Source organism: Megascapheus bottae, chromosome 16 (assembly GCF_031878675.1).
Source record: "Megascapheus bottae isolate mThoBot1 chromosome 16, mThoBot2.hap1, whole genome shotgun sequence".
Classification (NCBI taxonomy): Eukaryota; Metazoa; Chordata; class Mammalia; order Rodentia; family Geomyidae; genus Megascapheus; species Megascapheus bottae.
This window is the reverse complement of record NC_143524.1, coordinates 23,222,170-23,249,191: the sequence shown is the minus strand read 5'-3', so window position 1 is coordinate 23,249,191 and position 27,022 is coordinate 23,222,170. Positions and strand designations below refer to the sequence as shown.

Genomic DNA, 27,022 nt, shown 5'->3' with positions numbered 1-27,022 from the left:
GACAATTCAAGCAGCATTTTTTTCAATTAGCAATTTTGTTTCAAATTTGAAGTATTTAATTAACAAGAAGGAAAACATTTGACCCAACATTTATAAAAATCTGACCTTGTTCTGTAGAAAATGGCCTTCCATGTCAACTTTTTGAAATTGATCAGGTATCTGTTGACTTGTGGAGTTTAAATTTGTTGGAAATCCCTCACAAACTTCCCAACTAAGAAGAGTAAAACATTTTAATTATTTTGGTTACATATAAAACATTTAAGTATAATGTTTTTACTAGCCTAATAACTCCTAAGTAAGAAAAAATATCTACTGCATAATCTTTTAAAACAGAAATTTGTAAAATGCCATGGTTTTTATAATTGGGAAACAAAAAAACATTTTTAAATATTTTAATTATTTACTGGGAGATTCTGTGCCTGAGTATTGATAGAACAACAAAACAAGAAAGTATTTTCAATCACTTGTGGAAATCATCTTCCTGTGTTCCAAATACACTAGGCCATGAATAATAAGAGGTATTTTTATGCTTATAATGGTTGGACTACAAAAACTAGTTCAGTATTTTCAGGAAAGCCTCAGTTTAATGAGTATCAGGAAAAAAGCTAAAGAGCTTATATTCCATTCTTAGTTTAGAAAAATCACTTACTTTAATGTGACTCAACCTTATATTTATAAAAATGAACTGACTCATCACTAATGTTAAAGTCTACCAGACAGCATGCTACACAGCAGAAACCAATCCTGTTGCTACTAGTAGATATTTTTAGCAATATTTTGAGAGATATGAAAAATGAGAACATAATTTTAAGATTGTAAAAAATTCATTTTACACAGTAGAAAGAAAATTCAAATGGAATATAGAAAGTATGTATCTAATAAAATTGTTTTGCATTAAATAAAAATAGCACCACGCTGTTGACTTAGGATGCAGATCTAATTTTAATAATTTCAAATAAAACTGCATTCATTGTACCTCAGGAAGCAGAATTAAAAAGGACTAAATCAAAGACAGAGGCTGGAGCTCAGTGGTAGAGCACTTTCCTTGCACGCAAAAATGCCCTAGGTTCAGTCCCCAGCACTAGAGTTGGTGGGGTGGGGCCAGTCGGGAGGGGTGGGGGAGACTATAAGAATTAACACTATATATTCTAGATCGAATTAAGGAAAAGGGTTAGGCCTGCTTGACAGTTTGAACAATTAAATTTTAAATCTTACAAATGAAAAATGCTTACTAAAAATAGAATGCGGATGAATTCTTTTCTCTGTTTAAAGAGAAAGAATGAGAAGAAACAGATTCCAATCTTGCATGCAAAATATAAGCAGTCATTGGGAGAAAGAACTGTTTTTCAAGCAGGTCCATCAAGGAGTAAAATGTTATGTCCTTCCAGACATATTTAGTGATAGGTTGTCACTGATCGGACTGTGCAACTCTCATCAGCCTGATTTTGCTGCTCTAGGCATGTGGTCTACTTCAGCCTTTTCAATGGCATATTAAGGAGACCTATAATTTGTTAAATTATACAATGTTAAAGTGAGAGAAAATCTTCTAGTTAAATAATCTATCCTAGTACCAATACTGAAATGTCTTAAGATGTTGCTCACTGGTCATATTATTTCCACGTCAGTTTTATTTTAAATTTAATTTAAATAAAACTACAATTCAGTTCCTTAGTCCCACTAGCCATATTTCAAGTTCTCATTTGTCACTGAGTGCATTTCTGTCTTCATTGACTACACCAGTTAAGCAATGGGCTCATGAACTGTGATGATCCAGGTTAGAATCCTGGCTCTACCATGTACCAGCTGCCTCTTTAGTTTTCATTTCTGTCTCTGAAACAAAAATGCTGTAATAGTTGAGTAATAGGGAATCATGGTACTAAAAATAATCATGTTGAGGATTAAAGATTCTTACTCTTCATCTGTAACTTGCTTGGCCTATTGTCAAAACTCAGCAAATGCCAGTTTCCTTATTAGAGATTCTGACATATTTCTGCTCATGGACAATCATGACCAGAGATTAGGCTACACTTTCTTTTTTCATATATTTTATTGTAATTAATAGAAGAGTTATATTATATTCACCAGATAGAAGGTGCATTACTTTACATACATTGACACCCTTTCTCATGTCTTGAACGAGGCTACACTTTCTAATTCTCAAACTCTTCCTCTACTCTTCACTATCACTAACTGTCCAGCAAATTGCTTCTATTTTACTTTTATTGTCATCAAATCAAATCTCTATGTGAGTGCACAAAAAGAGAGAATATAATTCTGTATTTTAATTAATTTACTTAAGATTGTTAACTTAGAGATAACCACTAAAACCACCTTTCACATTTCAAACAAAATGATCACTCTGTGAGCGCTAAGTGTTTTGGGTACAACTTCATTATACCTTGCAGTAAGTGAACCTAGGAAATAATTGCTTAAAGGCAATTCATAGAACACATTTTAGTGTTTAAAAAAACACTAAATTAGGTGATAGATTACTTTAATCAGACACAAATTAAGTTACTTTTCACATCCAGGTAGCAGAATAGCATTAGGATCCATCGAGGCCTTACAGGCAACTCTCACGCCGCTTCTGGCAAATGCAGTCACTTGGTGAAAAGTCAAACTCAAGACAGGGCTTACTGGAGATCTGGAAAATGAAATCTATCTGCAGATCATACATATACTTAAATTTTAACACAAAGCAACAATAAGGTACACAGTAATTAGTGTCTAATAAAATCTATAAATAAGTGAATTCCTTATTATATAGCAAACTGATACCATAGTGACATCTGAAATGGACATTTTATTTTGTTTTGCTGACAGTATAAATGTGTTGAGAATAACTGGGAGGTAAGTATTTTTAAAAAATAATTGCAATGATGAGAACATTGCGAGGAATACTGTTGTTTACATAATGTTCATTTTGCGTGCATTTATGTTGTTCTGATTTAATTTTCATACTATAAATTTTAGGAAAATTGTTTCAGGTGAATTTGAGAAGTAAAAGCAAATCAAAAACATTTCATAAATTTGAAGGATTAGTCATGATTTGGAAAATGAGTCACTTTTCTCTAAATTAGTGACAGATTTGCTATATAACTTTAGAAGATAGCCATATCATCTGTACAGCTTGATCCAAAAATATTTCCGTGAATCTAATGATTAGGAGACAAACAAATTTAGAAAATGGGACATTCTGCAAGAAAGTTGTATGGATTCTTGAAAAGGAAAATATCCATATCATAGAAAAAATAATGAAGAGAGAGAGACTATTTAAGTTTAAGATGTATTAAGAGCAAATATTTAGATTTAAGATGTATTAAGAGTATTTAAGATTTAAGATGACTATCAAAAGTAGCCTAATGCCATACAGGAAGTTTATTACCAAAAGCCAGAAAGTACATTTTAGGTAGCTTGAACACAGACTGTCTATTACATGATAGCATGTTATTAGTGACTTCATTGGATATCATGAGGTAGCTATATTGAAGAAAGACCTGTGTTCCAGCTAACTAAAACACTCAGGAGTGCAATTGTGCTAATTGTCTAGAATTGCTTTCAAACTATTCAAGAGAAAAGGGAGGTATAAAGTAGATAACAAATATGGAAAACTCTTTAAATTGGGGGATCCAGGTGAGGAGTTAATAGAGATTTACTGTACTATGCTTGCAACTCATCAAAGATTTAAATTTTTCAAGATAAAAATTTTGGGGGAAAGGCAAAAATAGGACAAAATCATCTTTAGAAAAGAAGTAATCTCACCCTCACTTTCATAAATTATCTATAGTGTAAATTAAACATGCTAGAATTACTTCCTGAAAATGAATACTTTATTATAAATTCACATTTTCTCAATGTACTTTGAACTAGGTGAAAATAACTTCTTAGACACAACAATTTTAAGTTATTATCATGACAAAATGTTACAATGTTGCTTGCACTTTGTATCAGACTAGTGCTTTATTTTCAAAACTAGAACAGAATGTATTATCTTCTTAAAGGAACAATGAATTACAAATGCCTTATAAATCTTTCTTTCCCACTCCAACAGCCAGCTGATTTTGGAATATTCTAGATTATTTGCATATTACTAATCACCCCACAAATATGATATAAGCTAAGAAAAGTATTTAATCTACTTAAACTGATACGTCTCAGCAAAGTAATCAAAAATGTCAAAATTAGTTATTGTTCTTATTCGGACAATAATACCAGGAAGAAATAATAATGGCTTGGATCTTATCAATCCAAGAGCTTGCTAAATTTTTCCAAAAGTCTTGGTAATTTAAAATTTTACTACTGTTTTCTATTATTGTTTAAAACAATTCAATTAACAGCATAATTACATTATATTTTGAAATTTGCTTCTGAGAGAAAGCCTTATCTCTTACTAGGACATTTTTAATTCTTAATTTATACAACACAGAAAATAAGTAAGCATTTGAAAATAATTAAACACATATACTACAGATTCAGATGACATAAAAATATTTTAATATGCTATCACAAATTATCCTATCAACCTCTTCCTATACCTTCATGGATTTCTGGGGAGATTTATGTTTCAGTACTTGAAATTTTGACTCATTGAAGAAATAGGAAATCTAATCAGCCCACAATTCTGTAAAGATTTAGGTTAGTCTATGCTATTTTCCATGATAAATTTACATATGATCAAATGATCTAGTATGTGCAAAATTATTTTCCTTATTCTTTCCTACAGCTAAATAATGAGCTAAGAAAATTAAAAATAGGCAGAAGAATGTGTTTAAGTTTCCTGACATGCAAATGTAGAGTTCATTCAGATGTATCCTGTCAAAATATGCATAAATTTCCCAGATAGTCAACACAACAGCCCAGTTCATCAGTGCCTGTATTCCACGGCCCTTTTCTTTCTTCAGAAATACAGATAATTTTATGCAGGAATTTACCAATCTACAAAAAAATTACACAATGCTCAGCAATAACCAGTAATTACTGTGGGATAATGTAAGGCACGTTTGAGGAATATAACTTTGATAGGATAAGGCTTACAAGCTTTACCAATTTGTCTTTAGTTGGCTTGTCACTGGTGCTTAAAAGGTTAAGACTTTATTTGTGAAAACATAGAGAGATACTGGGGAATCATGTTGTCTACAGCTTCATAAATCTTGCTTAAGATCCTTTTCAATTACCATCCATTTCTCCTTTAAAAAGGGACAAAAAAATAGAGGAGTGGAAGCAGGTCAGGGCAGTGTGCGACAATGACAGTGTGATGGGCTTGGGCCCCCCGTGGCGTTTCCATCTGCTATCATTAAGGTGACTACTCAGACATGAACAAATCCCTCTTGCTGTGCTGACAGGCAGACTTCAAGAACTATGACAAGGCATTAAGACAGAAAGTCAGAGAGAGAGAGAGAGAGAGAGAGAGAGAGAGAGAGAGAGAGAGAGAGAGAGAGAGAGAGAGAGAGAGAGAGAGAGAGAGAGAGAGAGAGAGAGAGAAACATGTCATATTCCATTCCATAAAAAATACTGTCTCAAAATAGGCTCCTGAAATTTTATTGGAATTCAAAAATTTTAATAATTTTCCTAAAAGGTGATTGTTGACTTCTCTTAAATAGATTAGTTCACCCCTGGAAAGATGGAAGGCAGACAGAATAAATCCCTCTGTCCTACCTGTATGTTGCACCATAAGAGACCCAGACCTTTTGCTCATTCTTCAGCAGAAGTGGATCCTTAATTTCTTGACCACGCTCATCAAAAAGCCGGGTAGGAGAAAAATTGAGGCCTGGTGGCTTGATGGAAGAAGCTTGAAGCCTTTGGTGAATCTTCAGAAATAACTGGTGGAGGGGAGGGGAGGGAGATGAAGAAGAACAATAACCTAAAACGTGAACCTCTATAATAAACTGTCTCTACTCTGTAACAAATGAAGTCCAAACAAATGATAATTAAATTCATATAGAATGTTTAAAGAAGTGTGAAATGACAGCAATGTTTAGCTCTGTGTAAAGTAACAAAATGAGCATAGGCTTTTAACCAGCAGGGGGTGCCACAGGCTTGTGATTGAGCTCTGACCCTTTGGCACAGCAACTGAAAGCAGATGTGTCCTTCTCACAGAAAGAGCATTTAGCAGCTGCTTGCTCTAACCATCCTTGTTGATAAGGGCTAGGCTTTTCTTATCTGAGCTACACATTTCATTAGGGCCTTCCAGACTAGGTTAAAGTTTTGCAACAGACAATGACTGTCCCTGTTTCTAGCAAACCTCAGGTTATGGCAGCCAAATTCACCACTTAGAGTACTGCAAAAATTGGCAAGAACCTCAGGCTTAGTTGACTGGTGTTGAACTCTTTTATTTGCAATCCCGGCAACTTGTGACCATCTACAGTAATGGCTATTTTCAAATTGTGGATTAGGCATTACTGGAAGTATGAAGTATTTTACACAACAGCATTGTGCTTGTCTTCAGATAGTATAAGCTATGAAGGTATTCCTCATTTAAGGCATACTTCTTATCTGAAATAAATCTACCTGAACTGTGCCACATGGCTATTTAAGAAGGCGTCTTTTCATTATTACCCATCACCTTTGTTTCAGTGTTCCAGCCCGTGCTCTTTCTTGCTCTGTACCCCACACTATCCATCATTCTGGTTTCCCCCTCCCCAGCCTTCTGTCACAGGCTTCCTTTTCTTCTCTCCCTTGTCAGTTTTTGTGTCTCTCAATTTTTGTTATTTTTTAATCCCTGCAGGGCATGGATATAGTTGTGGATTTCTTTGTGTAGCTCCTTTTATTAATTTCCATTGAAAATATATTACAAAATACCCAAAGCCGAATTTCAGAGAAAAAAAGAAAGAAAAGTTGGCCTTTGATCTCTGGTATCTCATGAATTACCTATAAATTCTTGGCTTAGTAAAACAATTTAATCACGAATGATAGTTGTAGAATGTATAAGAATTACACTTTATCCTGAAGATAAAGAATTCTATCTCCAATGCGATTGATTTCACTGGCTCTACAGTGACTAGAGTTTTCATTTAACATAGGAGAACTGGAAATGATAAATTTTTATAAATAATTTCATTAGCATTAGTTCTCATCCTGCAGAGACAAACGCTGTGACTTAAAAATGATGATTACTGGCCTCTTCGGCTGAATAAGAAGCAACGCCATTAGTGAAAATCTGATTCTTTTTTTCAGTACTAGAGCCACAAAGCTATTCTGAAATCTACAGCCTGTATTTCCAAAGCCCTACGTGTATTTCAGTGTGATCTCAACCCTTGAGCTTAGTTTGGCTGCTTTGCTATGATTTCAGAAGACATATAATGCTGATCATTTTGTGAATCACAGGGATTTGGCTTTCAAGGCAGCACCTTTTAGTAAAGGGAAAAGATACAAAAGACCTGCTCTCACAAAGAAATGTGTGCTCCAAGGACAGGGATGTGCTCGTAGAGCACCTGACCGCTTAAACCAATTCACATTCACAGGAGTTGCATTGTAATCTCTATTTTCTCAACTTGGTGACAGACTGCCCTTTAGATGTTCACAGATGAACATTCGGCAGCCTACAGGAGGTAAGGACCTCAGTGTCTTCCATCCTTAGGGCTGGGCTATGGAAACCAAAAATTGTGATAATCTTCTTTAAAGCTATCATCACCAGGCCTTTATAGGATAAAAATTCATTCAAGGATCTGAGAAGAGTATGAAACATCTTAAGCTAGTGATTGAGACAAGTGTTCACACAAGAGGACAGACGTGGGTATCATAAGTGTCCTAACATAGGTTTTATAATGCCCCATATTGAAGTTTTCCTTCAGATGTACTTACAAAATGAAGAAAAGCACAATTTCAAACACTAGTCAGAACACTTTCCTGTGATAACACCTTCCAGTGTGTGTGGTATAAATGACATCTTTGATTTTAGTATAGACTAAAACTGTGAGGGAAGAGGAGGCTGGTAGAAAATTCTAGGAGGGCTTTTGCCATAGTGGCAATTCTCAGGAATGTGATAGTAAAAAGAAACCAGTTAAGATTCTGGATCTTTCTCTAATCAACCAAGGTAGTAATTCCTTGTTTCCTTTGGTTCTTGCTAATAATCCAATGACAGCTTCCCAACACATATGCAATTTTTGTGATTGTCTATTAAGGCCAGATAATGGACACCACCTGGGAGAGGTAAATCTGGGATTGCTGAGCTGAAAGGGGCAAGACAGCACAAGTTTCAGAACAAAGATAAGGCAGGGGTGCCCAAAACACTGGTGTGCACTCGGGCGCATAACCCCAATTTGTAAACAACAGCGTGTTCAGTGTCCTTTTATGCAAGACAAAGCCTCAAAACAAAAGCTCTGAACGTGTTGGTTCTGCCTGAGAACTATCCTGGTTGTCTGGCAAATAAGCAAAGGTAAATGTGCCTAAGATAAACCAGCTGGACTTGTTCACAGTAGACATGACTAAGGCTACATAGTCACTCTGAGTTTAAAGATTAGAAATGCTGAAGACCTAGAGCCTTTCCTCCACTGAGTGTTTCTTTTCAGAGTGTAAAAAAGAGCAATCCTGATGGATCTAACCCAGGTCATTGCAGACAGATATCCAGCTACAAACCAAATGAAACTTGGGTCTCCTGTGTAAGATCAGTTTACCCAAGAGCAAATAACGGATCTTTTGCCAACAATTATTTAGATATAATCGTCTAAATTTATGTAACATGTAAAAAAACACTTAGAGTCATGGGTAAACATGAAACTCACTCTTTGCATGATATCGCCAGTTTGAGTTAGATTATTAGACTCCAGATCTTTTTTACTGATGTAAACACGGGTCTCTCCAGTGGCTTTACCATTTTCAAAAACCTGAAAAATGAAAACACAATGAAAAATTAATAAATACCCTCACAGTGATATACTTACTTAAACAGAGATATACAAAGAGAACCACATAAAGCAAAGAACAGATATAAGTACATGGCAATGGAGATCAAGATTCCTAAACAGCAATACAAAAAATATAAAGAAAAGCCCTGCATCTGCCTTTGATTTTTTACTCTCTTATCTGACCTATAGTCCCTAGAAACTTTTTCTTTTTTTTCTTTTTTTTTTTTTCCTTTTCTGCCAGTCCTGAGTCAGGGCCTGGGTACTGTCCTTGAGCTTTCTCCAGGCTAATGCTCTACCACTTGAGCCACAGCGCCACTTCCGGATTTCTGGTGGTTAATTAGAATAAGAGTCTCAGAACTTTTGTGTTAGGGTTGACTTTTAACTGTTTGCTTCAGATCACAGCTTCCTGAGTAGCTAGTAATACAGGTCTGAGCCACCAGTGCCCTGCAAACGAAATGTTTATGTTTTTCGAAAGAAAATGAAATAAAGAGATTAAGCCCCATGACCGACAAAAAAAAAAAAAAGCATTTCAAATGTTTGTGAGGAATAGGTTCTTTATATTACCAAAGTGTTACAGTTACGTAAGTCAGGTAATGAGTGGACTTCTTTGGAACAGTGTTACTACTTCCCTCATTCTCTCCCTTGTTTTTCCTTCCCAACTTCCCCTACCCCCATCACGTTGAGTAATTCACTTCCAACCTAGTGTCTGGTGGGTTTCACTGTTGTCCATTTTAAATGCATACATTCAACAAGTTGTTGTGACTACAGAACACTTCATTAGGCCATGCTCACTGAAGGGAAACCTATACTAGCAAGTGTCCTGGTCCAAAGGATGCAAATAAACTAGGATCCCCAGAGCGGCTCCTCCAAAATGAGCCAACATCCTTCTCACCACCTGAAGGGGCCAAACAGAGTGTGCCACCCAGGAGCAGGGCAAAGGAGCACTATTGAATAATTTAACCTTGGTTGTTTTTATTCCTCCGAAATTTCTTTTCTTACTTTTTTGATATACTGTCTACATTGAGGTACCCATTTTATGTATTTCTAGTGCTATTTAGAGAAAAAACAATCTGGGATAATAACTGATTTCATAAAATGAAGAAGACTATCTTCTATAATTTTGCCATAGTTCAAACTTTATCTCAGTAGTCTTAATACAGTTTGGGAAATAATGTGTTGCGAAAGTACTCCCTCAGTCTTTTCTGGGGAGAAGGCTGAGGAGGTGTCCTCTGGATTTATCACAGCTTATTTTCTTTAGGAGAGAGTCATCATGTCAAGAACAGCAGGTATCATTCCACTCAGTGCTTTTCTTGAACTACTGATGAGTCACTGGAACCACTTCAGTTGGTTCTCAGTCCATTAATACTTCTTTCTCCACAGTGTCTTGACCTGAGATTCTAAGAATATAATTCTGAGCCAAAAAAAAAAAATCTCCAGAACTGGTAGAGTAGAGCAAAAAAAAAAAAAGTCACCGGAGCTGGTAGTGCTAGCATGCATAAAGACTTAGGTTCAATTCCTTGGTACCATATACACAGAAAAAAACCAGAAGTGATGGGGTGGCTCTAGTAGTAGAGTACTAGCCTTGAGAAAGCCCAAGGACAGGGTGCAGGCCCTGAATTCAAGTCCCAGGACTGGCAAAAAAAAAATCTCCTTTAAACCCAACTGTTTCCCGAAAACATAGGGGAATACAGTGAGAAGGAAATCTGATTGTTCTCCAAATCTCTTGAAGGTCCCAATATGAACAGAACTCAAACAACAGAGAAATGTACCAGTGAAAACTTGTGACTTCAGTGGCTTGCATGCTGCAAGGTTAGTGTTGACAACATCTCAGTTTGTATAACTTATTGATGTTCCTTCGTTGAGACTTGCTAAGCATGGAATCAGAGAAACAAAAATTATCTTCTAGAAAATATCAAGTGTGAGTGCTAATCCCCACGCTGAGGAAGCAGAGGGGAGTTCGTTGCCAGCTAAGACATTCATTAGCTATCTGCTTTGTTCACTACTGAAAGAAATATAGATTAATTAAAAAAAACACTGCCTGGAACTCCAAAACGTTCTCTAAGAACGTTAATGGTTAATGTGTTAATGGTTAAGCCAAAATTTATAGGTATGTAAGTGAAAGAAGTCTACCTTCCATTATCATTTTTATCATGTGCTTTTGCTGTTTCTCCAAAAACTTAAAATTCAAAACAGAAATTCTAAGATCTATTTTCCCTAAGGCAATAGCTCTGACTTCAAGCTTATACTAATATAGCCAATTAAAAAATTCAAGCATGCGGAGTATTTTATTTCTAATGTCCAATCTTTGAAAAAGGTATCTCTCTAAACAGAAACTTTGCTATGACTGACTAGGCATGGGAAAATAACCTACTTTTCTCTACTACTGCTTGATCATTGGCTAAGAAAAACCAACTGCTGTGGTGGCTTCTCAGTAGCTCTCTGCATGCCTAACCTCCCTACAGCTTTAAAATTAAATTCTCACCCTTGGACTAAGATGATACAAAAAGCTAGCTGGGGCTAGCCTTGAGCTCTAAGAAGTAAGAGGAAAATAACCTACCAAATAATGATTCTGATCCTCTTGCAAAATATGGGAGCTAATGACATACCTAGGAACAGACATTTATTTCTATGCCTCTAGTTATACAAAGTACAAAGACTGAAGAAGTGTGCCACACATTTTTACTTCACATTGATACTAACTTTGCTTGAGTGGGATTCAATTAAATTGACACCAGTTGTTCATTATAGTGTTATAAATTAATCCATTCTTCCAACAAATATTTATTGAGTGCTTAGCATGTGCCAAGTACTATTCAGGTCCCTAAAAACATATCAGAGAAGTAAAATTTCTTCTTTGGAGCTAATTATCCTATCTTCTGCTACGCTAGAAGATAGATAATAAAGGAATAAACAGAGCAAATAAGGGTAAAGCATATGGATCTTGTGAGGCCTGAAATTCATAAAATTGGGGGAGCCTTTTAAATAGAAAACTATAAAGTCACAGCTAGACATTCATTTAGAACAGGAAAAATAAAGCACAACTTGCATGTATTAAAAAACTACTATAGCAAAAATATTTTAAAAATTAATAAAGACATAAAAAATCTTTTCATTAAGAAACTACCCAAAGGGGCCAGGAGTTTGGCCTAGTGGTAGAGTGCTTGCCTAGCATGCACAAAGACCCGGGTTCAATTTCTTGGTACCACATACTTAGAAAAAGCCGAAAGTGGTGCTAAGGCTCAAGTGGTAGAGCTCTAGCCTTGAGAGAGTCCAAGGACAGGGCTCAGGCCCTGAGCTCAAGCCCAGGACTGGCCAAAAAAAGTAAGATAATTGGATCTTTTCTCTAATATGGTTAATTCCTTTTATTATTGATTCAAAAAGATTTGGGATTTTTTTGTTTGTTTCTTACATTACTGGAGACTGCACTCATGGCCTTACCCATGCTAGGCAGAACACTAGCCCTTGAACCACATTCCCCAGTCTTTTTATTCATATTTTGATTTTGAGACAGAATCTCATTAACTTTGCTCAGGCTGGCCTCAAACTTGCAATCACCTTACGTCACCTTCTAAATAACTGAGATGACAAGTACACACCACCATGCTTAGCAAGAAAAGTTTCTCTTGATTGCACAATTTTGTCACATCACAAAAGTTGTTAGGATTGGACTCAAATTTACCAAAACTTTGACGAGCTTTCTTTCAACTATAAGCTACAAATCTGGAAGGATTTTCTACAAATTTGTTGTCTCTGTTAATTCCATCTTATGTTGATCCTTCACCATCCATCCACCTACTTTTTGTTGTCAAGCACAATAAGACCCAGGAAGCAATATCCTATGGTGTCAACAGGCAGTCTCCATATTGGAAGCTCTCCCCACACCAAGGCTACTTAGGATGGATTACTCAAAAAAGTGACTGCAAAGTCCTAATTGCATTTCATTGTGGTTAAACGACATGTATCCTTAGATACATCCTTAGAGCATGACTGTCCCCCAAAGCCTGTGTGTTAGTCTTAATCCTGGGCGTGATGTTATTAAGTGGTCATAGAACCTTGGAGAAAAGGGTTGTGGAGGTGCTTAGGTTATGGAGGATGTTCCCTGGAATGGGGTTGTGGGACCCAGTTGTTTCCTTATTCTCTTTGCTCCCTGGCTCATGATGTGGGTATTTTTGGGTATGATAGGCTTCCTTGCTTCAGGGTCAAAATAATTAGGCTACCTGATCATGGATTGGAACTCCCAAAACTAAAAGCCTTCTGAGTTCATATCTAAGATGACTGAATACTAGTTAACAAACCTAAACTCAATTTTCCCTTACCCGGAGCTTGACAATGTTCACAACTACATCAGCATGACCTGGTGCAACAGAGAATACCAAAGAGAAGAAACTGAACATGAAAGAGATCATAGTCTTCACTAATTATTATGAAATTCTGCTTACACCGTTTACATAAATATGTACCTATACTACATTTGCAGCATGGCTTTGAGAAGGGTAGGCACTACCAATGTTTTGGACATGAACAGGGAAGGAACCCTGAAGCTCAAGTGTCATTAGCTGCGTGGTAAATGCAGCTCTGAGTAAATAAGAGGGTGAGTACTATGTAAAGAAGGAAAAAAAAAAAACCTCAGGACAAAGAGAGGCAAACTTGGAAGCAGGCAGGGTGGTAATCTCTAGTAAGCATCCTCTAGTAAGAGTGCAAGCCAGATAGAGGACTGGGAGAAGTGCATGGCAGGTGGGGTGTAAGGCAGCAGTGCCTTAGTGTTCCAGGAACTGTGGAGAAGCTCATGTAGCTAAAGCAGAGCCAGAGTAGGAAAGTGAATACACAGAACCAGAGGGATCAAGGATGGAAGTGGGATGGAAGGGTTTGAGTTTTGAGCAGAAAAGTTAAAGGATTAGATGTACATTGTGTGTTGGGGGTGAGGGGCGGGCAAGGGATCCCGGGGCTTGAACTCAGGACCTGGCCACTATCTCCAAACTTTCTTTTCTTTTCCCTTACCCTTTCTCTTGAGGATCATTATGCCTTCTGGGTTGATAATAGACCATAGGTATAAGGGTAATTTGAGGAGTCAATAACAGTGTCTCAGAGAATGACAGTGGACATAGTAACACCTGGTCCTTTAGATTTCTGCTTTCCAGACTAATGCTGTTTGCTCACTTGGGAAATAAAATTTGTAGTGAGGCTAATATTACTAAAGTATGATCTCTGCATCTATGGATATAAATTAACTAGCATAAATACAAGCATATATACACAAATAATTGTAAAGACAAGACTATCTTAACAAAGTGACAAAATACATTATTTCCTACCAGTGACCACAAGTTTTATAAGGAAAGCTGACTTGGTTGGAGCGGGGATCAGCGGGTCAGTTCTAGGCCAATACAGTTCTTTGATGAGTTTGCCCAGAATCACTTATGACATATGTTTTAGGGCTGTGTAAGGCCTTGTTCAGTACTATTATCTAGCCTTTAATGCTATAAGTCTGGTTAAGAGCTAGCTGTGGGGAACAGCAGGTTCCCAAACTCCACAACCACTGGAAAGACCACCCAGCAAGCTCTCCAGTGCGTGAGCAGAAGGCCAAATGCCTAAGCTTTAGAATGCCTCCGAATGCAATGCTGTCAAGAGGCAATAATAGAAAAATGACACCGCAGTGTGCTGCCAACATTGGTAGGCTGTACAGTAACAGGATTTACTACTAGAGTCTGGTAAAAGGAATATGAAATGGCCTTGCAACGTTATCTGGAATATTTCAGGTTAAACCCAATGAACATGTTGAAATAAAGTCAATTTACATGTCTTGGGTTGGAATCCCTTAGAAGCAAACCCTGGGAAAAGATGTGCCCCAGGAAGTTGACTAGGGAGTGCTAGGAAGGCAAGGAGGCAAGCAAAATGTGCAGAGGAAACCACATGTCTGCCCTTCAGAAAGAGGTCTCTAGAGAAAATTCCAAAAACCAGGAGGCCCTTTAGATCTCTCCCAACTGAGGCAAAGGAGCTGTGCCTTTGTATGATCTTACACACCTACATAATGCAGATTGTCCCTAAGGTAGATCAGGTTGCCTAATCTTAGGAGACAAAAGTCTTTATACCCAGGGAAATTGTGCAAAAATATACCTGTGGCAGTTAAAGTATAGGCATCTCAACAGGAGGTCTAGGCTATGCTGTGCAAGCATCTATCACACACATGCAAAGTATGTCAGAGTATAAGACCCCGACATATACCTTAACTCAGGCAACCCAATTGCATATTATGATGGATATTACAGATGAATCTCAGTAAGGTTCAGTGCCCTCCCTTAGGCATAGCCATTCATAAGGGGACTTGAGAAAACAAGCTTCTTGGTGTTTTAAATTATACTGGTCAAAGTTTACTCAAAGATAGTATTATAGACTTATACATGAAATTTGATATTGGAAAACTTGAGCATAGAAATAGATCCTATAAGTTTTTACCTCAGACCAACGCCCCCCCCCCCAAAAAAAAACACAGAAAATTAAACTACACTAGGGGAGAAGTAAAATAGCCTTGAAAAAAAAAATCACAATTTAAAGTCACCTTGGAAGACAGACCATTAGCACTAATCAATTAGTTTAATGTGGTCATTAATTTAAAAAACTGCATTTTTTTATCAATTTCCATAATGATTTTAGGAAGATGCACATCGCTTTTTCTCAAATGTAGAACATAGCATAAATCAAATAGGAAACAAAAAAACAAAACATAATGCCTCTTAGTATCACCTCTTTCATCATTCTTCCCATCACTCTCAATCCAACCCCTCCCCTCAATTTTCTTCATTTCATAGGATATACACTGAATATTGTGACTATATTCTTCTCAGTTCCTCTCTTACTTGGTCTACTCCTCTCCCCTTAACCATACCTCAACACACCTTTCAAATGCCAGTTTCCTGCTACTCATGTTGTTGGGCTGTGAATTCATTTTTCTAAGGAATTAAAATGCTTGAATTCTCCCTTGATAATTTTTAAATTTCAACAATCTAAGGATTCATGGATCAAAACAATATTTTAAAGCCCAGGAAAGACATACTTAAGAAGAAGAATTTATTTTGAGAACGATGATCAAGAATTTCACTGTGCATTGTAGCAGTGTAATTTTTGATAGCATTGTAGCACTATTTAGAATCATGGAAAGTTGGTGGCTGCCTATGGTTAGAAGATTTTACTACAGATCCTCCAAAGACTGACTTCAGAATGGCTCTCCTACTGATACTTGATATTCCTAATAGAGTTTACCCTTTATTAGTTATTGAATCTTGAAGGCTGTGGTTGGCATTCCTAAGAAGACCTCGGAATCCCTGGTGACTACGTCATCCAGGGATTGTGGGAGAAAATCTGAAGGGAGACTCAGAGCAGCACCGCTACTTTTACATATTTCATATAGTATATTCCAAGATAAATTTTGGTGTAAGAAAAATAGTGGGCCATCTTAGCCTCAAAGACTTCATGGCATGTGTTTTTGTATGTACAAGTTTTGAAGGGTGATAATAAGAGCCCGTGGTACCCAAACTGAGTGGTGTGACAGAAGGGCCAAGGTGGAGGCGGTGTGGTTCCCATGTACTTTGGTGTGGGCCTGCATCCCTTCCCTTAAGCATCTATGATTGCACTGCCTTGTGCTACTGTCGTATCTTTAAAGGATTCTTCACTCATGTAAGATTTCTAAACTATGATATGTAGCTCTGCAAAAATATTCTCTTTACCCAATTACAATTCCCACCTACTTGAATACATAAAAATGTTCACAAGTATCTATAAGCAAATGGCAGGGCAAATTTGCTTAACTCCTGTCATAACCCAAGTAATTGCAGTAAGCCCTTTATCAGAGAATTTTAAAGAGAAACAATAAGAATTTCACTTGATTATGTTAATTTGGTATCTGATATTAACTTTGGATTTAAATATAAGAAATGGGTCCTATTAGCTGAATAGAATGTATTGTATGTAAGAGACTAGTTAATGGTGGATTCAGTATATTTCTTATAATAGAAAGCCAGGGGGCTTTTGATGGAAAAAATGAAACAAATTCTGTTTTGCTAGAAGAAAGAAACACAGGACTACACAGGTCCAAATGGGACCAAATTATGGGACTTCAACTTTCTACCTGTGGAGATCACATTTTTACCTTGGATGAGAGTATATGCTTCGATGTTCCTCCATCCTATTTTATATCAAATATGCCTATCAGGATTATTTTCTTTAATATGAACGGTGCTTTGAAGTAACTTATGTCGAAATGTACTACTTTTAGTCCCAGTGACTACATCTTTAAACGGTTAAAAGCAGAACATTTTTATCCTAAAATATAATCCACTTTTAAATCGCAGATTAGCCTCAAGCTGTAGAACGTAGATTGAAATGCATTTCTTCATCTACACTGGCTGCAAGGTCTGCAGGCATTTGTATTCAAATGGAGAATTTATGCTTGAAAATCTTCACAGTGAGGCAGACTAACATAGATGTCAGTGGGTAATTCATGGGACGGGAACATATGTGGGTAGGGCAACTCAGCAACTTGAGCATAGCAAACACTCTGTGAAAAAGCTAATTGAGAGGTAAAAACAAATTAACTTCTATGGAGAAGGACAGTCTCCCTGAGAGGGAGTGTACGCCTGCAACAGTAAGGTTCAGTGGTTACATTTAGTCCGAGGAGCTGCTGGGATGGTAATGCAGCTCTGGCTTGTGGACTTTCCCCGCTGACTGCCCACCTGGCAATTCTCTGGGCACCTTCGAGGATGTCAGCACTGCACAGGGAAAGCCTGTCTCATTACAACAAGCGCTGCATGGGAGCTAATGCCCAGACCAATTGCTCTTTCTGAGTTTGCTACAGACGCTGTTTTTCTCTTCCACAGACCTGGGAAAGAAGATTGTTCCTTTCTGCACACCGAGATTTACACCTGGCTGCAGATGCCTATCAGGAACAAGAGCACTGGGAGGGAAGAAAAATGGGTGAGAGGTATCAGTGCCCACTGCTAATTAGCTATCCCTTGAGATGCTGGAAGGCATTAATAGTCTCAGTTTCCTGGCCTTTAATACTTGCCTACTATGGTAAAATGTACATACAAAAATGGTTATTTGTAATATATTTTTCCCAACCTGTAATGAGTCATCTTGAAATCACAATAGCCTTGAACATTCTGCTATTCTCAAAACACTTTAACTTCCATACTTATTAATAGAGCATCTTATAATTTTTATACCATCGTTTATTCAAATAACAGATGACACAGGCAGGTCAAATGTTGTAAATACATATTTGGGGAAAACAATATCATAGGAAAAATAAACAGCTTATCTACCATTGATATTGGAAATAACATACGTACAGAGTAATTTTTAAAATTACTACAGGAACTATCTTGCTATGGGTAATTTGCCTCATTTATCCCCTTCTTGGCATTTAATTGTTCTGTGGAGCTCTAAATAAACTTGTACTGATACAAATGAATGGTCTAGTAACCATACACGTTTATAAATGACCATAAAACATACTGCAAATCTCACATTGCATTTGTGTCCTTAATAAGTGCATATTTAGGCATTCAAAGTACAGAAAAGACCAGAATCAAATTATGCATAGAGGTCAGCATCTTTAATACCATCAGCCAAATTAGCTCACTTTCTAAATATAAAGAAGCCTATGAAGGTAAAATGACAAGTATCATAAAGTAAAAAGTTTTGTCCTTAGACTGTGCCATATTCCTCCAGTCCTGTGACCATACTCATGGCCTTGAACTCAGAAGAAAAATCCTGAATCTTTAAAGCTCTCTTGATTTCTTGTGATTTACTTTCTCATTCTAAATAGACACTTGCAGAATTCTAGAGAGATCCTCCTCTGTCTCCTCCCTTGCTCTTACTCCCAAATTTCACAAGTTCTAAGCACCATGAAAATTGGCTCTGCCTCCACAGGCATGGAAGACAACCCACAGAGTATCATTGACCAATTGTGTGTGAAAAGTGCTAATTCCAGGGAAAGAACAATTCTTGCACCCATCTTCTGCTGGATCCCCAGGCTTTCTCCCATCTCCTCACACATCACACACTCCCCGCTCATCAATCCTGTCACAATCCATCATTTTACTACTAGGTTTTCCACCCACGATCTCCTACAGATTTGTGAATCTCTTTTTCTGTCAGACCTTTATTTCCTGCTCTCCCAGGGAAACACCAACATTTCTGACATCTCCATGGGGATGAAGAGGAGAAGGAGGAGGAGTTCAGGGAAAGAACAGAAGTAGGAAGGCAGAACTCACTGAGCCATGGCTATAGCAGATGTTCTCAAAGTGGCTGGGGGAGGTGGCAGCATGAAGGTTGGGGAGTAAGAGATTTGGAATGGTAAGAAATTGCTCCACAAAATGTGTTGCCTGAAGGACTTCACAGATTAGGATGCAGAAGGAGTGCAATCACTGAAGGTAAAAAATAGTTGAAAAATATTACCTTTATTTAGAGGCTGATAGGAGGTGATGGCAAGAAAATCTACCATTTACAAAACAATACCAATAATAATTTTTACAGTATTCATTTGTTTATCTATCTATCTATCTATTGCCAGTCCTGGGGCTTGAATTCAGGGTCTGGGCACTGTCCTTGGGCTTTCTCAAGGCTAACGTCCTACCACTTGAGCCACAGCATCCCTTCTGGTTTTTTTGTTTTGTTTTTTTTTGTATATGTGATACTGAGGAATTGAATTTAGGGTTTCATGCATGCTAGGCAAGCACTCTATCACTAAGCCAAGTTCCCCCTAAAAATATAATCATTTTAACAACACGTGGGGTTTGACTACATAGGTCATATGTGCATATGACATGATGTGAAAAAGTAGTAACAAGGCTGCTGATACAACTTTTTCCTAAAATTCTTCATTGTCATGTTTTCAAACAAAAAACTATTAGACATATTAGACCTTACAGACTTGTTCTTTATAACTATCTGACCTAGAAATTTCATACACAAAAAATTTTCCTATTTGTTCTCTAAGTTTCCTTTGAACATGTATCTTGAGAAGGAAAAATTCAAACCACTAAATAAAAAAAATAAAAAGTATTTATTTGTAGCTATTTTTCAAAAAGAAACAAGAAACTTTTCCTTTCAATAATTTTAAGATAAATGACTTCACAAGTTGTCTTTCTCATTTTATAAATGTAGAAATACAGAGAATAGGTTTAGCTGATTAACTACTTAGAATGAGAATTTCTGTATAGTGTGTTTATTGGTTATTTCTTATTAAAAGTTGCTTTAAAAATCACACTGACTTGCAGCCCTGCCTGAGAATAGTACCACCTAGAAGGATTAAAAAGATGAATAGCTGCCCGGTGCTATAAGTCTAGTTACTCAGGAGGCTGAGAAATGAGGTTCACAGTCAGAAGCCAGCCAAGGTAGGAAAGTTCATGAGACTTTTATCTCCAATTAACCACCAAAAAATCTGGAAGTAGAACTGTAGTTCAAGTGGTAGAGTGCTAGCCTTGAGCAAAAAAAACAAAAAACAAAAACAACAATAAAAAAATACAGGCCCTATATTCAAACCACAAGTCTGGTGACTGGCACAAATATAATTCTAGTTTTTTGTTTTGTGTATATGTGTGTGTGTGTGTGTGTGTGTGTGTGTGTGTGCTCACACGTTTGTATGTGTGTACACTCATGAGGTGTGAACTCAGGGCCTTGCTGTCTACTATTTGAGCAACAACTCCTGCACCTTTAAATTTAACTTGAATTATGAAATTTTTTCATCATATATACTTTTAGTTCTAGACCAGGGGTCAAATTTTTCTCTGCAGATCCAAACAGTATGTATTTGGGGATCTTCACATCATATGGTCTCTATCTTGAGCTTTCAATTATTTTGTAGCTGTGTTTCAGAAAACATTTTACTTAGGTAAAATCCCAGCAGATTTTGTGCATGGTGTAAACAATCAACAAAACATTAATAACTCAAACCCTCATTTAGAGTATTCATTAATTTTTGTTGCATTTTGTAATTATGGTTAATCTTGAGTTACAAGCCATCAATGAAAATAAACTTGGGAAGAAATTCAAAGTAACACATCATTATATAATATTTTACTGCCCAAACATATTAACCACTAATAACTTCAAGAATATAGGCAAAAATAGTCAAATGTATTCAAGCAATCAATAAGTGAGGAACATTTGTTAATTTAAAGTAGCAAACTATCTAGGATAGAGAAGGATGAGACTCTGGAAACAGGATTGGACTTGCCAGGCATTCTGGTTTACTGTATGTGGGATTTTCAGAGTTAAAGCCAGAAAAGTCTTAGGCAAATCTCTGGAGGCATTTGAATTTTTAATTTTCTTTCATTTTAGTTTCTGTAGTTATATGTAACTAGTAGCAATTATATTAGTACAATAGCTACAACACAGCTCTTTTGTATGTATAAATTTCCTTTTGCTTGATGATATGGAAAGAATTTCACAGTCATTTATTAGGGTAATATATGATATATGATATAATAGCAACAACTCAGATTCTAAAGTTATATCTTTCCTATCAATATCAAGCTGCTGTGATAGAAATTCTTCAGAAGTCAGCAGTGAATTTATGAAGGAGAAAAACTTTTTTCCAAGCTGCATTACAGTGAAGCTAATGTAATAATTGCTAATACAAGTGACTGCCAGTAAGGGAACTATAGTTTTTCACCTGGTTTCTTTTTGTAATCAATAGCAAGCACTTTGGAAAATGGCAGAATGAAGTCACAAACCTGAAAAAGACAATGTTACTGGATTATTGGATCCCTGACCTTGATATCTTGAACATCCCTTTCCATGTCCTTAGTTGACAAGCACAGACCATGAGAAATTAATTATCATGTTTTGTGCTGAATGTATTCCCCAGAAGGTTGTCTTTACTAGTAATGATCTCATTCAAAATATATACATGGTAATAATATTATTAAGAAACAAGGTGCAAGGAGAAAGCACAGTATTTACCATACTTCATAAACTAAATGTTAAGGGGGAACGGGACAAAGCACAATTAACTTTGAACATTCCTATAAAAGTAAAAAGGAGATCAAGAGTTTTAATAGCTTCTTCAGTTTAGATGGAAATGGACAATACTTTGAGAAATTCAAACTATAGTGGAGTTTTTTGAAATGTGAGCTACAAAGTTATATTAACCTGACTAACTCAACATATTTTATTTTGATTATGAATGTGAGTGAATTTCCTAAAATTTTAGTAGTTCATTTACTCCAACCAATATAAATTATTCTTTTTCTCTTCTATGGCAGCCATAGAAGAGAAGTCTATGATATTTAGCCATCCTGTCCTGACAAATAACCAATTCACTTTTTCCCCAGTATAGTCTTAAGTATTGATTTTAACAAGTGAACCCAGACATGTGTCACACTTATCCAATACAAATCCTTTTCCTTGGAAATATAGTTTGAACATCAATCAGTCACATGGCCTTTCACCTCTAATTCCTATTGCCTCTGTCTGTCAACTATTAAAGCTTAGCCACTTCTCCAAATACATGTCTTTTAGAAACTGAAAAACGCATAGAATCCTGTGGAAAATATGCTTCTTGAAAAAGAATGCAAATGTTCATCTGATCGAATGGTATCATTGAATTGCTTTTCAATAATCGGACTGAGGAAATTGTAAACTCTTGCTGAAACTGCTCAATAGTAAAAATAAAATATTGCTTTTCAAGAGGGGGCACAGGTGGTTCCCACCTGTAATCCTAGCTACTAAGTTCAAAGCCAGCCTGCATAGGCAAGTCTGTGAAACTCTTACCTCTGATTAACTATTAAAAAGCCAGAAGTGGAGATAATGGCTCAAGGGGTAGAACACTTGCCTGGAGTGAAAAAAAAAAAAAGAAAAAAAAAACTAAGCTAAGGGACTGCACCCAGCTCCTGAATTCAAGCCCACCACTAGCACAGCTGGATGCTGATGGTTCACGCCTATAATACTATTTGAAAAAATGAGATATGAAGGATGACAATTTGAAGACAGTTAGTATGGAAAACTCCACCAGATTCCATCTCTCACCCAAATTACCAGCAAATGCTTGATTTGTCTCCGGTTTTAGCGTACCAACTATGAGCAAGAACAAGGCCCTGGGTTCAAGCCCTAGAACTGGCAAAGAAAGAAAGAAAAGATGGATGGAAGGGAGGGAGGGAGGCAGGGAGGGAGGTAAGTACTTTCCTAGGGTAAAAACTACATACTTAAGAAATTCCTATTTCAAAGATATCTAGGCATTTCCTTCAAAATCTGCTTCTGAATAATTTTTTTAAAAACACCACTAATAAGTCAAACTCCAGGACAAAAGAAAAATTAAAAAATTAAAAAAAAAAGAAATTCAAGCTGAGACACAATTTTAAAGGGTTTTCAAATGGAGGAAAGTGTTTGTGTGTCTGCCAGATAGAAAAGAAAGCCATGAAATGACACCCACCTTGAGCTGCAGGCCCCCTGGGACTTGAGTGTTTGCTGGAAGGCTTTTGATGTGTTGGTAGACATAAGAGGAGAATTGCTCCTGTTCAGCCTGTAATTGGGGGCCAAGTTTAGAGAGGTGACCTCTGTAGCGTTTGATAGCTGTCTGCAATTCGTCAATCAGCCTGCTCACCTGAAGGGGTTAAATCACAAGAGTTGTTAGCAAGAAGTAATTGTTGATGTCACACCTATTAGGGTTTTGAGCTTCTAGCTCAAAGGGGTAAAATATTGTTAACACAAGAATTTAAGTGCAGATTTACTTTCAAGTAAAAAGATACACACACATTCCTTCATCAACTAATTCTATTTGTAAACTTATCTAATCTTTTCATTTCAGTAATATGGGAGAGGTAACCATTTATAACTGTTGAACAAATAACACTTCTGGGTATAAAAAAGCAAAGTCTAGCAAGTTACGGGTGTTACTGATGGTGGTCTATGTTCTGCATTTTTGAGGATGGGAGATTCTGATAGGCATTGAATTAATGTGTACCATTCCCAAATGATTTACTACATGTTATAAACATATTGTGTATCTTTCAATGTGCTTATAGTTCAAACTTGGAAAGAAAATAAAATGGAATAGCTAATAAAAAAAAGCAAAGACTACATGTGATAAGTTTGCAAAGGACACAATAAAACTTTCTTAGTTCTTTAGACAATCCAATATATGTAAATTCCTTACTCTCATATTTAATTGTACTATAAGATGCTTCATTTTTAGAATATTTTATTCTAGTATTACACTAAATATATTAATGCATATATTAAAAGCTGTTGACCTATATTAGTTTTGTTGACCTTTATAATAAACATTTCTTCCCAATTCTCTATAATATAGTTTTAGCAAGTTTTATGAACAATTTGTCAAAATACCCAGCCTTCAAAAAAAATGCTCTATTAGCTTGCCTAGCTTGCACAAAGACCTGGGTTCAATCCCTCAGTACCACATATACAGAAAAACATGGTAGTGGGGCTGTGTCCCACTAGCCTTGGAAATCTGAAGGACAGTGCCCCAGTTCAAGTTCCAGGACTGGCCAAAAAAAAAAAAGAGAGAAAAGAGAAAAAGAAAATTGTAGACCTGAATCTCAGATGCATACAGAAGTGAAAAATTCTCAATAAACTAAAATAAAATATAAGCTGAAGTCAACACTCTATCCAAAATAGAATGTGCCATGATAAGGTAGTATCCATTCAAGTGGTGTGACCAGAGGGGTCAATATGTGCAAATCAATTAACATAAAACAACCCAGCCACTAAATGAAGGGCAGAAATTATATTCAAAAAGAGCCTTTGATGGCATTCGTATCCCTTTACATTAGAATCTCTCAAAAAATACCTGATGAAATTAGGCATGAAAGGAACATAATTCAAAATAATAAAGGCCATATGTGAAAAACATACAGATAACATCCTATAAAATGGGGAAAGGAAATGGCACTATGGCTCAAGTGGTAGAGCACTAGCCTTGAGCTGAAGAGCTCAAGGACAATGCCCAGGCCCAGAGTTTGAGCTCCATGACTGACCCCCTCCAAAAAACAAAATCTTGTAAATTGGGAGGAAAAAAAACTTAAAAGCATTTCTGTAAGATCAAGAGGAAGAAAAAGGTAATCACTTGTGCCACTCTTTTTAATGTACATCTTAGAATACTTAGGTAAGAGAAAGAAATAAAGGGCATCCAAACTGGAAGATAAGAAGTTAAATTATTTATGCTTATGAATAACATGGTTGGTCAAACATGCTGGAACTTATAATGAATATAGTAAATAGTAGTATAGAAAAAAGTTTTATAACTTGATGCAAAAGAAATTCACACAACCATTATGAAAAAGAGCATGGAGATACCTCAAAAAACAAAAACCCAACTACAAATAGAATTACTATTTGATCCAGCAAATTTACTACTCTATATAGATGCAAGTGAGATTAAATCCTCATAATGCTGTTTACTACAACACTACTAACAACAGCCAAAATATGAAACTAACCCATTTGCCCTTCAGTAGATAAGTACACAGAGTAAATGTGCAACATTTACATATTGGATACTACTCAGCTAAAACAAGAATGAAATCTGATATTTATTTGTAGCCAAATAGATGTAAGTAGGTAACATCATGTGAAGATACACAAAGATAAATTCTGTGTCCTTGTGATTTATGGAAACCAGTAAGTCAACCATGTAGAAATGGAGAATGAAATAATGGATACTGCAACAAATTAAGAGTGGCTTTTAGGAACTGGGAGCTAGGGTGAGGAAGACAGAGTTGAAGGATGAACTATTCATGATCAATCTATAACCTATAGCTATATCACAGTAAATATCACTAATTTGTATAATTAATTTTACATTATTTTTAATTCTATTTTCTTTAGTTTCCCATATCTCTTATTTATTCCTATGGAACAGTCATCTACCTCTCTTTAAACAATTCTTGCTTCTGAATAAAGTTTTAGCAAATTTTTAATAAAGTCTGACAAAACTATTTAACCCTGAAGCTGTTATTGGAAGACAATCAAAAGCAATATGTAAAAGAACTGAGATAACTATGGTCAAATAAGACTTGACTTAAAAAAAAACAACAGCAAGCAATGGACTGTATTTTGTCCCATGACAAAATTAGTTTATACACTGCTCTATTTCATCTATTACATCTATTTCATGTGTGTTCTTTCTTTCTTATAGTAATCTAGTCCACACCATCCTTGTCTCATCATCTCCCAAATCCCTAATTTGATTCCAAAAATACTTACTGATGGGGTCCCAGTCCCCTCTCTCCCTCTCTCTTCCACTCTTTTTCTCTCATATCTCTGTCACCATTCTCTCTCTATTCCCTCTTTCCCTCTCTCTGCCTCTCAACCATCTTGCCCACTGGAAAGAAAATTAATACACCTCTATAGCTGGGCAATGTGGCTCCTCCACACTGGTATGCAGGAGTTAAGATCTGTAATAGTCTGATTCCCATCTGGTCTTATGGCTCCTATTTCCATCAGAATCCTCTCTAACATGTCTCTTATTACTGTCCCCATCCTTTTAACCTATGCATATTCATGTATTCATATATACATACATGCATACATATATACACATAACTTCTCTGCTTTTGGAGTGCCATAAAATTTAGACAATGTTTCATTTATTGTGCTCATCACTGTAATCTCATACATAAGGAAATCCTGGTTCAGGAAAGTTATTTTATGTAAAACACTCAGTAATGGCATTGAATCTCAAGTCTAGGAACCCTAACAAGCCATTGTTTTACAATTCTTTCTTAAGTCTATTCACCATTTAAATTCTTCTTATGCCCGCAGGCCTTCTAGCACTCAATACATGGATATAGGTACTTGGCATGCAATCAAAGTTAGCTTTGTATGCAAAAATACCATGTTTCTACCATATAAAGTTACACATTTTTCCGCAAGTGACCTCCTCACTTTATACAACAAGTAAGTGAGTGTTGTCAATAACTCCTACACAAATGTATTTGAGGGGAGGAAATAAAATCTGGTAATGGGCACAGTGGAAATTAAGGAAAGAGAGGTGGCAAATGGATCTCCCTTTTAGGTATACAAATAGTTTCAGATCCTCTATGTAATTTGCTTTGGCCAGTGAAATAGGAGCAGAAGTAACTAACATATGCTATTGCTTGTTAGCAGAACTTTTAAGAGACACTGTGTAGTTCTGCTGTTTTTATCATGAAAACACTAGC

The 27,022-nt window shown here is 36.3% G+C and overlaps 2 protein-coding genes across 2 annotated transcripts in view; both read right to left on the bottom strand.

Moving 5' to 3' along the window:
- Positions 1–2,556, bottom strand: part of LOC150053022 (doublecortin domain-containing protein 1-like) — a 32,282-nt gene extending 29,726 nt beyond the window's left edge. Inside the window, exons 1-2 of the mRNA XM_090349246.1 lie at positions 2,519–2,556; positions 106–211 (exon numbers count right to left, since the gene is read on the bottom strand). Of these exons, the coding sequence (XP_090205372.1) occupies positions 106–211; positions 2,519–2,556 (144 nt within the window). The remainder of the gene's footprint in view (positions 1–105; positions 212–2,518) is intronic.
- A 3,061-nt stretch (positions 2,557–5,617) lies between these two features.
- The window catches only part of LOC150053021 (doublecortin domain-containing protein 1-like), a 158,615-nt gene continuing 137,210 nt past the window's right edge, over positions 5,618–27,022 (bottom strand). The window contains 3 exon segments of the mRNA XM_090347956.1: positions 5,618–5,819; positions 8,721–8,822; positions 23,275–23,445. Of these exon segments, the coding sequence (XP_090204082.1) occupies positions 5,652–5,819; positions 8,721–8,822; positions 23,275–23,445 (441 nt within the window). The 3' untranslated portion in view covers positions 5,618–5,651.